Source organism: Uloborus diversus, unplaced genomic scaffold (genome assembly GCF_026930045.1).
Source record: "Uloborus diversus isolate 005 unplaced genomic scaffold, Udiv.v.3.1 scaffold_13, whole genome shotgun sequence".
NCBI classification, from domain to species: domain Eukaryota; kingdom Metazoa; phylum Arthropoda; class Arachnida; order Araneae; family Uloboridae; genus Uloborus; species Uloborus diversus.
In genome coordinates this window covers 4,514,275-4,526,983 of record NW_026557987.1, presented here as the reverse complement: position 1 = coordinate 4,526,983, position 12,709 = coordinate 4,514,275, and the positions used below count along the sequence as shown (strand labels likewise).

Here is a 12,709-nt window from a genome sequence, read left to right as displayed (position 1 = left end):
TTGAAAATGAGGGGAGACAAAAAATTATTTTTCATTTGTATCTAAGTTTTTTTTCTTTTTTGTTTCTATGAAAACAGCAAAAAGAAAATGAAATGTTTTCATTTCGTCCGGGAAAGTAAAAGTGAAAAATAGTAAACTCAAAATTTTGTAGTAAATAAAATACATCAAGTACTTTTTGTAGTGAGGATACAGATCGAGCATGGTTTTGATTTAAAAAATATTGTTGTCAACAAATTGAAATTTTTACAAAACTGTGTCTAAATAATAAAGAGGCAAAAGCAAGCATTTCTAACGAACAAACTACCACTCTTGGGAACTAATAGGTGCTACCATTTCCGCCTATTAACCGGATGTTTGCCTTTTTTGTATCATCAGTGTTCGTACTGTACCAATCATGTTGCCATGATGGCCTGATTCGTAAGGCGTTGGAGTTATAACTGGAGAGCCGCCGGGTTTGATTCCCACCGGTCTAAGATGTATGTCCATGTACGCTAATGGTGACTGGTGCACATTAACTCTATCCTATTTTCATTCTGAATCAGTACCTTTCGGGGTGCTAGATCTTATGATATGAATGAATCATTTCGAAAAAACATGTCAATGCTACTTTTAATATTGTAATGAAGTCATAAATTAATTATTTAATTACTGAAAAGTATCGCCTATTTTCAGATATGGAGCCTTTTCCTTCGGTTTACTTCGCGAGTATGTGCCGAAAAACTTTGGAAAAAATGCTCCGCCTCTGTTCCGAAAAGTCGCCGTGAGAAATGTGGCTAAGGTATGGTTGACCAAATTTCATACTTCCTGTAAAAGTCATGTAACTTGCAAAAAGACCATTTGATTCATTTATTTTCCTCCCATCTAGGTGTGGTACAACAATAAAGGGTACCACAGTATGCCAACATATGTAAATAGCATAAATAACGCAATTCTGAGGTCAAATATTCCTCCATCCATGGGAAATCCATCTGCATACGGTAATAACAAATTTTTTACTTCAGAATGTCTCTTATTTTACTTTGGCAAGTTATGAGCATTATTTTTTTAATTTAACCACTCACCTATCCCCAAAGATTGCTTCCCAATCTCCTTTCATTCTTAAACTTTTATTCTAAACTGTTAGGAAAAATTAAATTGAAATACTTGCTACAGTTAGAACATAAGCAAAAAGCGAATTCCCCTAAATTCTTTTTCCCAACTACAGTCGACTCCCGCTACAACGCGATCCGACTTACGCGAAATGGCTATAACGCGATTCCCCCCCTCCCCCCCCGGTAAAGAATTTTATTACGAACGCGGATTCTTCACTCGCAACATGAAAAATTTCCGAAGGGAATCGCGGTTTTTTCGTGAATGGACCTTCATCCCTTTGGCATCGCTGAGGGCGGAAGTTCCACTCCGTACAATTCTAAACATCGCCTTTACAAATAACTACTCATTTTCCATTTATTTTTTTCATTCTATATGGGAAAGTTGATGAAATATAATGACACCTAAGCAGTGGCGTAGCTGGACCCGACTTTCGGGGGGGGGGGGGTTACTTCTTTTATATTTATATATATATATATATATATATATATATATATATATATATATATATATATATATACATATATATGTATAATCGCTTGGAATTTTTTCCTTTTCTTTTTTTTTTCTTTCTCTTCTCTCTTCTTTTTCTCTCTTTTTTTTTTTTGGAGACTAACTTTTCGGGGGGGGGTTTTGTCCCCAAAACCCCTTAGCTACGCCCCTGCACCTAAGAGCGCTGTTTAATTTAAAGTTTGTGAAGATAGGAGGAAAACGAGAAAGTTTCAACAACTATCTAGTGCATTTGTTTTTCTTACTACATAATATACGTACCGTAGTGGTTTATTTTACGTCTTCCTTTCCCATTGATCATTGATTTTGTGCATCGTAATAGTTTTTTATGTTAAATAAAACGTTTTTTTTTTTTTTAAATACAATAAATAAAAATTCAATTTTTTGTTTTAGAAACAGTAATGTATAGTTAAGAAATGGTTTTTAACAGTTTGAGGTAGTGTTTACAAGTGTCTTTAATCGTATGGGTATGTTTATAAAAGTTTTTACGCATACCCGTTTCCACAACGCGAAATTCCAACTTACGCGAAGTGTCTTGGAACGCATCCCTCGCGTAAGTCGGGACTCGACTGTAAAGCATTGTATTTAGTGAATTCTTTGGAATCTTTCCCATTTTAAATGCTCTTTTTACAAATGATAACCGCTAAGTTAACGATTCACAAAATAGTTGCTAAAAGTACAGGCAGTTTTCTGACTGAAAAAAGAAGTAATTATCCAAGTTGAAAAATATTTCAAACAAAATTAAATCTAAGAATGATTAAATTTTTTCTTGTGTGTTTAAGCACACAAGTGTATGACAAGATTGTTATTCCAGTAACCATTAAAAGTTGATTGAATGATCGAGTATATTTCCGAAATTCGTTGATTTTAATGTGATAATTATGGATTCCTTTTTATTTTTGCCTTGTGCTTTGCAGCTGTCAATTCAATTACGAAAGTTATGAAATGGTATTAAAATGAAAACATTATTTTATTTGTGTATTGCTTGAAATTATTCATTTACAATTCATTGAGGTTTTTTTTTTCTTTTTAATTTGAATGTTAAAATAATGACTTTTAATGAATGTGCTTTATTTCTTTTTAATGTACCTCATTTTATTTTGTGGTAGATAGTTTTTATTTATGACATGGAGTAGAAGATGAAAATTGCTATGATAGCATTAGCCATACCATGATGCTATTTAGAGCTACACCAAATTAGAACTGTCATTAGTTATTTTTCTTAATGATAGTCTTTGAAAACAATCTTTTTGACTAAAAGTATGTAACATAATTCAGTGCTGAGTAATTTTAATGCAAAAATTAGAGGAATTAGAGTACAAATTGATTTATTATTAGTCACTGTTGCACAATCAATGTGCTTTTGAATGCATGTTTTATTTTAGTAGAAACAGTTGAATAAAAAATGTAAATTAATATTTGAAATGTATTTGAATTGATATCGACAAATAAAATAGGTATGTTTTTTGCCAAAATTTTATAAACTACTCTTGATAATTTTCCTATTCTGTTTAAGTAATAATATGTTTTATGATTACATACGTTTTAGACTTTTCAGTGTTGTCAGTGCCTGTGTTAGCGATTGTCTTATGTAAAAAACATTGTATTTTTCAGGAATTACAGTCATTAATCATCCTATGACAGATACATCATACTTATTGTCTAAGGACCAAATGTAAGTTCATTCACAAACTTTAACGAAATTTTTCCAGTTTAGTAATTTGTTTTGTTTTCTTCCTCTTAACTTTCTTGTCAACGATTTAACAATTCTAAAATAAAAAATACGCAGCTGCTAACTCTCCTGAATTTTGATGCCTTCTCCTGAACGCTGTAATGAAGTGAATATAACTCGAAATTTCAGCAAGGCAACTAAATTCGCTAAAAAGGGGATTTTTCAGTTATTAAAATTTCAGAAAATATCCCTACGGTGGAACAATTAAAAACAAAACCTTTTCATACATGAGCAATAAGGTAGTTCAGAAATACATGTAAAAAAAAAGTTTCTCCTAGATAACAGGACACCCCTTAATATTTTTAGACTTTTGTGGATAGTAATCTACTGGAAGAATTTTAGCTTCCTATTTCAACTGAAAGAGGGTGCTCACCCCCCCCCCCCCCCAAACTTCATATCTATGGGGAGGGGTTTTAAAAAATACATTGAACTGAAAAAACAATGCAACATATTACAATATAAGCTAGTAAGGAGTAATATGCATATACATTGCAATAAAATAATTATTTACAAAAACACAGCTGGGGAAACTAAATGTTTCTAAATTTGTGACATTTTCTACGCTACGGCTAATGTTAAATGAAGGGGTCATTGAGCACCCTCTTAAAATTTGAGTAAGAAGCTAGGACTTTTACAACATCATACTATTTGTAAGTCTAAAAAATAGGGGGGGGTGAGGGGTCCTGGACTCTAGCTAAAAAAAGTTTTTTTGTACCACCCTAACGAGCAAGTGTATAAAAATTATATATGATGCATTGGGAAGCCAAGGGATGACAAAGGAATCCCTTCCAGATGAATTAATCTTAATATATAAAAATCAATGTCCTGAGATAACATATATATATATATATCAATGCACAGCCGAAACCGCTGAAGCTTCAGACTTGAAATTTGGCAGGCATGTCCGCATGATTACGAAAGTAACCACTAAGAAAGGATTTTTTGAAATCTCAATTAGTTCGGGAGAAATTAATTAAAACCTCTTAATTTCTGCGAAATTAAAATCTGTCATTGAATTCAAATCCCTTATTTTCGAAGGCTTTCCTCCATTCAAATCATTATTCAGTACTTCATCTCAACTTTTGGTCGATAGCGAACTATAAATTTGATATTGTTTTTGTTTCTCACGTGGTTCTTCCAGGCTTTTCTCAAGTCAAATCATAATGTTTCTGTCTTTTGCTTTCATTTTTTCAAACCTAGAAACGAAGTTTTTAAGAACATCATCACAGGCGGACTATCCTTTTGAAGTTAGAAGAATGCAGTTTCCTGTTAAAGTTTGCTTTGAAATAACCGTTATTAAGTCACAAGGACAGACATTAAAAGTAGCAGGGATCGATTTAAGAGAAGACTTTTTTTCGCACGGCCGATGTTATGTAGCTTGCTCCAAAGTCAGTTCATCAAGCAGTTTAATAATTTTAGCACCAGAAAAAAAAACTAAAAGTGTTGTATACAAAGAAGTTCTTGCTTAAACATAGGTATAAGAATAAAATGTGGATGGCCTGTGCTTGCAAAGATAATCAATACTTTAAAAGGATCGTTAATAACAGTTAAAGATCGGTTAAGGACAAGGACATATATATAAGGAGTCCAGGGGCTCCGGGATCCTCCCCAAATTAGAAAAAGTTATAGGTAATAAGTAATTATTATAGGGGATTTTCGAAACTAGGTGCACCAAGCACTGTTAACCCCTGCTAATTCCATTACCCGAGCAATGCCGGGTATGGGAATGCTAGTTAAATATAAAAATGTTTGTGAAGCAACTTGATGTTTTTTAAGATGTAAAAACCATTTGCCTTCCAGCGTTCAAGGAACGGATGTCCTCATTGCCATTTTCATCATCGTCGCCATGTCCTTTGTCCCTGCCAGTTTTGTTTTGTTTCTTGTGTATGAGCGCTACACTAAAGCCAAGCACTTGCAGTTTGTGTCTGGTGTAAATGCTGTGATATACTGGGTCGCCAATTATTTTTGGGATATGGTATGTACTTTTAAATTCATGTCTCGAGTTGCTTTTACTCGACTATGATGTACAGTGGACACTGGTTAATTGAATCAGCTACTTTAATGAATCAAATTGTCAAAAACAGAACAAAATCCAACTTTATCAAATCAGCCGCTTTATGAAATCAAAAGTTTTTAAAACAAACATGATTCATATGAGCGGGCAGCCACTGTATTTTCTTTTGTTCTGTATCTTTATTTCTTTTTCTTTTCTTTGAATTTCTTTTTTTTTTTTTTTTTTTTAAGGGAAAATCTTTTTATGTAAGGGTTTTGAAATTCTGATCTGCTCAGGGTTGGCCGGATTGGACCCAGTTAGATTGGACCCAATGGGTTTTTTTGAAAAAACCCATTTAAAAAAACCCATTATTTAGCTCACTTTTGGGGTTTTTAAAATTTTCTGAGAAGTTTTTTTAAAAAATAATTAATTTAAATACTTTTACAATTTAAATTTATTTTTTATTTGTTCTTGACCACAGACAATGGACATAAAAATGAATTTTGAAATTTAATTGTATTTATTAACTTTTAATAGTATTAAAAAAATACTTCAAAGATTTAAAAAATATATATTTAACTTTTTTCTTTAACTGGTCAATAAATAACTCAAATTATCTTAATTAAGTCCTGTGATGTCTGATTTTCTCAATATTTGTAGATTGTACGGAGGAAACTACTCTAGCTAAAAGGCTTTCATGTGAATTATTTTCTGCACCCCAACGCGTCACAAATCTTGAATAAGTAAGGTATATTTTTTAGAAGTTAACAGGTTTCTCAAATGGTCGGACAGAAAACAGAATAGGATGTACAGTATTTTCATTATCTTATGAAAAAGTTTAATATTTCTTACTTTGTACACAGCAATAGAAAAACAGGCAACATAAAATTCAAAGAAATGTCTTGATTAAGATGGAATTCAGTAAATAGGGATTTAAACTACTTGAGGCTCTACAGTAGTTTAGCATAACAAAATGAAATGCAATAAAGTAAAATGCAAAAAAAAAAAAATGTAGTAATTAAAAACGAACAATATATTTTATAACTCAAGAAGTAACTTTGCCTTAACTGTTGGTAATCATGGAAACTAAAAAATCTGAAGCTTAACCATTCTTGGGTTTCATCGTCTTTAATACTTTTCTTCAGGAAACGCTGAATTTTAACTAGTTTTCCAGCTTTTTTTTAACCCCAAGACAATTTTTTTGCGCTTTGTCCATATACTTACGCTACAATATGCTACAAGTACCCCTCATTTTCCCTAAAAAAAGACAAAAGAACCCACATTTATTTTTAAAAACCCAGCTTTAGTTTGGTTTTTTTGGGTTTTATTTAAAAAAACCCTGGGTCCATGGGCTTTTTTTAAAAAAAAACGAATTTTTGCCAACCCTGGATCTGCTACCTTTTTGTGTGACCAAGATGATATAGTTGTTTTTTAATCATTGCCAAAAACAGTTAAACATATTTGTCATTATAAAGTTAGTTTTATTAATAAATTTAACACATTAATCTGAAGGCTGAACTTAAACGCTAGCATGTAGTTGTTGGTTTTGGACATTTTTAATGTTTTAAATAATGATTCTTGAAGATTTTTTTGATTTAAGTCAAGTTATCATTTTAAAAGCTGTTTTAAAAGCCTTTTCTTTCCGCCAAGTCAGGAACAGGGCTGCAGAGTCAGAGGAATAATGACAGACGTTTTTTAAAGTCTTTGACTCTGACACATTTGCCCTAAAATCAGTCCAATTCTCTGCAGTCTTGTTCAGAAGGGAAATAAACAAGCCGCCAATTCGAGTGCTTGGGGTCACACAAAAACGTAACTACACTTTTTTTGTATTTTCGTTACTTTTGAGTACAGGCACAGATTTCAACCTATTTAACAGTCACAAGACCGTATGTCCACCTGGCTCGAGTTCTGATTTGTGCACGTGTGTCTACATATGATGTTTATCTTGTTTAGAGAAACATGATCGTAACGGCTGATACAACTGTCATCAACAAACTGGGACAAGTGTAGTTACGTTTGTGTGACCCCCAGCCCCCGAATTGTTCTGCATTCTTATCGCAAATTCAAAGGCATTTTAGTTTCTAGATGCATTTGCAATATTAAATCAAAACAAGTATACCTATTTATAATGTATATAAAGTTTGATTTTTCATAGTTTAACAGCAGTGCTTATTTTAGTTCATTTTGTGGAATTTTGTAACTTATTTTCCCCCTTTAGTGCAGTTACGTAGTTCCTGCCACCTGCTGTGTTCTTATTCTATTGATATTTGATATTCCTGCATATACATCCCACAAAAATTTTCCTGCCGTGGTATCTCTGTTTCTCATCTATGGGTAAGTAATATCAAATATTGTATTCAGGACAAATGTCAATTTTAATGATTAGTAAAATTTTCTAGCATAAATCTTATTTGTTTTACCATAGAATTAAAATGCATATTTTTTTTGTCTCAAGAACTTGACAATATTTATTTCCTTTTAATCAGTTGCTCTCACATTAATATTTAAAGTTAAGTGAAGGTTGATATTATGGCAACTTCAGAGCACTTGTAGAAGGTTTATTTTCTTAAAAGAGTACCCGCAGAGCATGGGCGCCCATATGCAAAGTTGCAAGGGGGGGGGGGCTCAAATATTTTCCCCGTGGTTTAGCAGAATATTTTCCCCGTAGAAACAGATTTCAATACAGATTAGAGTCACTAAAATTTGACACTTTTAATAATTTATTCATTTCTGGATGGAGAAGAAATGTTTTTACATTTTTGCAAAGAAAAAAGTACTAAAAGCAAGGAAGTTCTAATTTCAAAGGTGGGGGCTCGAGCTCCTCCTTGCCCCCCTATATGGGTGCCTTTGCCGCAGAGTGTTCGGCTATGAGAATGAATTGTATTTAAAAATGAGTCAATCTGACGGCAAGGGCAAGGTGCCAATTTTATTCTTTGGTTTTACTTTATTTTGAGTCCAGTTGATAAATAGATTTTTTATTTTAAACTGTTCAGGGTATCTAATTTCTTTTCGAGATTTTCGAGGAAGAAATAAAACCTCAACAAATCAAACTATCAACCTTACTACTGACAAAAGTCGGAACTAAAATTTTCAATAAGGTGGCAGGTGGCATCTTTGCATTAATTACCCGTTGATGACAAGTTTTTCTTCAGTTATTAATTTGACATCAGTATTTTTAAATCTATCCAAGTTTAGTGCATGATTTCAAGTTTCACGTTTTCCGTCTTAAGTTAATCCCTTCCGCTTTTCCGGAATATGAACTGATAAAAGGTGGCAACAGGGTTCGCACGGGTCATGGAAATCCTGGAAAGTCATGGAAAAAAATAAACAAATTTTAGACCTGGAAAAGTCATGGAAAAATAATATTTTCATTAAAAGTCATGGAAATTTATTTAAAGTCATGAAAAAATGTCTTGAGTAGTAAGAAAGTAACAATATCTGAAAGAGCACTAGAAATATTGAGTGGTTTAGTAATATTGCATATGACTTGAACAATCTCAGAAACAAGTCCGAGTTTTGGAATCCAATTTCATCCGCTTCTGTAACAGCCTTTCGCCTTTTCATGTAATGTGATTTTACTACTAGGACATCACTAATTTTGAATTCACCATTATTTTCTGCACTTTTTATATTTTATATTCTGTAGTAGTGGACTTGCACTTTCTTGATTTTTGCCACGCCCCCTCAAAAAGTGTAATTGAATTGCACCCGAGTTCATTTCAACTACTTGTAAAAAAATCATTATTAAATTTACCAGAGTTTATCTTAATATGTTGAAGGCTTTAGAAAGTGAAGATTTTACTCGGGCAATAGAACATAGAAATGAGGGAATTCTAATACTCTAAAACAGTGGTGCCCAACATACAGCTCGTAAAACTGATCCCCTTGTGGCCAGCTGAAATGTCTGATTTAGAAAAAAACTGGAAAACGTGACTTTACTTTAATGAACGAATATAGTATATTGTTCAGTTACATTGGGGTGAGTAGATGCACTATTGACACCAAAGGGCAATGTTTTTGTGAAGTAAATTTATTATTGGTAACTTAGTCATGACCCATTCAATTTTTGTCCCATTCATTACTATTCTGCCCTATTTGTTAAATATTTGTTAGACATTTAAACATCTGTGTATTGCATTTTTACTTTACTTGAATTGATATGATGAAGACAAATAAGAATAATTTATTAGTTTCTGCAGTGCACTGATATTTTTTCAGTCACAAGTGCCCTCCAATGAGGTAGTGGCACTCACATAAAAGTTGTTCAAAAGCCCAGTTCCGAAAATTGGCAAGTTTGGCATTTAATAGTACTATTCTCTTTGTGTAACAAGGTTATGAAAATTTTTATGAAGTCATGAAAAAGTCATGGAAATTTTTTATCCAAATTGAGTATGAACCCTGTGGCAAGTGTTATTTTCTTGACACTTTATCCATCTTGCAATCATTTATACATTGTGCTCCCTTCTTGAATCTCCCCATTTATTTATGATTCATTAAGCATCACCATCTATTGATATGTTTGTTTTTCATGATCTAGAACGTCGTTTCTCAACCTTTTCCAACCCTCAGACGGGCAAGAGCTTATGGAAAAAATTCACAGACCAATATTCCCCCCTCCCCCTTTCTTTGCATGTGCAAAAAAAAAAAATAATAATAATAATAATAATCTTGTGAAAAAAATGTGCAAGCAAAAACAACTGAGGGTTTTCTTCTTTCATTTTAACGGAATTATAATAATAATAATGAATTGATAAATATATAAATGTAACCGCTTTGTGTTGTTCTGTTATAAAAAATATTTAAATGTTAAGAATGAAATAAGTAATTATTCTAAAAGTTACGCATAATTAATAAACAATATTGAAAAATCATTGAAAACTGCAAAAATAAATCACAAAATTCATGAGAAAGATGTCCTGTAGGATATTATTATTATTTTTATAGTGTTTTCTTTTGAGCAATCACCTATTATTTATTGCTCTCACTTGACCTGATTTGATGTTCCTTAGAATTCATTTTGTCATGCTAATATTGCTAATTCCTCAGGTCTTTGGGCCTTTGAAAGCATGTCCCTCCTAATGGGTAGCGGCATCCTTATCCACCAGAATCGATTTTATTTATATTCGACCCCCTCTCGACTTGACACAACCCTCTTCAGAGAAAAACAGCATCCAGCCGTTAACATTCATTTGAGCTTTGACATTTTGAATTCAGATTATGTTTTTCACAACTATGATTGTGATAGAAGTCATTTGGAGAAACAAGAAACCTAAGGAACAGGGGCCTATCTCAATTGGAGATTGTGAAAAACGTAATTTGGATTCAAGAGGTCAAATTAATCCTAATAGCTGGATGTTGTAAATCTCTGAGAACTGTTCAAGTCAGAGGCCGCAACTAAAATGGGGGGGGGGGGGGAGGCAAAAAAAAAAAAAAAAAAACAATAACTAAAAGCCAGAGGACTTAGTGGCAACAAAAAAAAGAGAAAAAAATACAAAATTTTGCTAAGGCTGGTTTTGAGAGCATATGAGTGGTAATTGATGCAAATCTAATGGTTTTACTCACGTTCTTGACTCATGTACAATTTTGATGAATTATGTGCATAACTTTCCCCAAAGACGCACTTAGACATGAATTAGACTTACATTATTTATCCCGTAATATACATAAATGTCACAAACATCTGGTAACAATTTCATTAAGCAAGTATGGCTTAAGTAAAACAATTGATTTACTAATGTCTGAACAATGAATACATAAAGTAAAAATTACTGCTTGTGCTAAATAATGTACAAAGTAAAACAAATAATTATGATCTGAAAATTTTGACACTTCTTTTTTTATAATTTCTAGTTTGGGTTCCTAAATTGGAAAATAAATTGAATGAGCTGTAAAGGGAAGGGGCGTTGCCCCCCCCCCCCCCCCCGAATCACCGCCACTGATTCAAGTTACAACACTTAACAGTAGTTGCTATTTATTGAAATTGAAACTGTTATTAATTTTTTTGCTTGGTTATCATTTTCTCTCGTTTCAATAGTAGATTCTGGCAATCCTCTCTTTCAGGTGGTCAATCACTCCCGTGATGTATCCGGTCTCCTTCCTCTTCAAAGAGCCGAGCACTGCCTATATTTTTCTCATCGTTATCAACTTGTTTGTGGGAATTACTTGCATAGTTACGTCTTTCCTGCTCGAAGTATTCTCGGAAGATGCTGTGAGTATCTTTGTTTGATGTAGCTTAAGTCGTTCTATTGTCCACCGTGACTCTGAGATCGCATCAAGTTTCATCAATATGCGAGGGTTGTGAATTAAATACAGTAGAAGACTTTTATAACGCCGACTATATAACGCAATTCTCTATAAACCGCACAACTTTTCAAAAGTAAACAATAGGTTTTGAAGCTTAAAAAATCCCTCTATTTTGATTTGCAAAAATAAAAATTGTTAGGAAAATTAAATTTTGAAAGTTTTTCGTCTTTCCATCTTATTTCAAAGCTTTTAAATTGAAAATTAGTACTCATAGTAAATAGAAAATACCAAATGGCTCTTGAAATGCAGCTGCTATGCACACCATGAAGCTAGCAGAAGTGCTGGATTTTGATTGTGAAACATATTTATTTGTGAATAACTAATTGTAATATTGGTGCTTTAATACTCATTGCAGATAAAACTCTTTCTGAAGTGCTAATATATAGATATATTCTGAATATTAGTTTCAAAATTTGTGAAATGATCTGTATAACGCAAAAACCTGTATAACACAAAAGCTCTGGTAACAAGGTGTGCGTTATAATGGTCTTCTACTGTAGTGACACCTTGACCCAGAAACTCGCTGAATAGCAGGCATGTGCAAATGGGTATGAGAGCGGTGAAGTGGGGCTGTTGTGAATGTGTATAAAGCAATAGGGGTAGTTGTTATGTGGCGTTAAAGTCGAGTTTTATTTTCATCGCTCTAAAGAATATTTTTAAAAAGTGACCAGCAATCATGGTTTAAAATTGAGATTTTTTCTTCTTTTCCTTTCTTTTATTTCTTTCTCTCTTTCTTTTTAATTAGTGATTCGCCGATATATTACCAGTCGTTATACATCACCATATATATCCGATATTTATTTTGGAAATATCATGATATTTTCGATATTTAAATTTTCAACTATGGTATTTTCAATATAAAAAATATGTTAATCATAGTAATTTTGTTTATTCATTGTTAAAAATAACCAAAAAGTTATTTACTATATTTTATAATGTATAAAACATCAGTAAAATAACATTCCTTTTTTACTTGTGTTTTACATTCAAAAAATTATTAGTAATGTAACAATTTTAATTCACATTAAAAGTCCCTCAGTAAATATTAAACATTGCTCAGAAAAAAAAGAAAATGTCATTTG

General features: G+C 32.5%; 1 protein-coding gene across 1 annotated transcript in view; it reads left to right on the top strand.

Moving 5' to 3' along the window:
* The window catches only part of LOC129232628 (ATP-binding cassette sub-family A member 2-like), a 209,429-nt gene that overhangs the window by 166,146 nt on the left and 30,574 nt on the right, over nt 1-12,709 (top strand). Inside the window, exons 33-38 of the mRNA XM_054866761.1 lie at nt 673-778; nt 866-977; nt 3,214-3,274; nt 5,132-5,306; nt 7,543-7,658; nt 11,385-11,532. Coding sequence (XP_054722736.1) covers nt 673-778; nt 866-977; nt 3,214-3,274; nt 5,132-5,306; nt 7,543-7,658; nt 11,385-11,532 — 718 coding nt within the window. The remainder of the gene's footprint in view (nt 1-672; nt 779-865; nt 978-3,213; nt 3,275-5,131; nt 5,307-7,542; nt 7,659-11,384; nt 11,533-12,709) is intronic.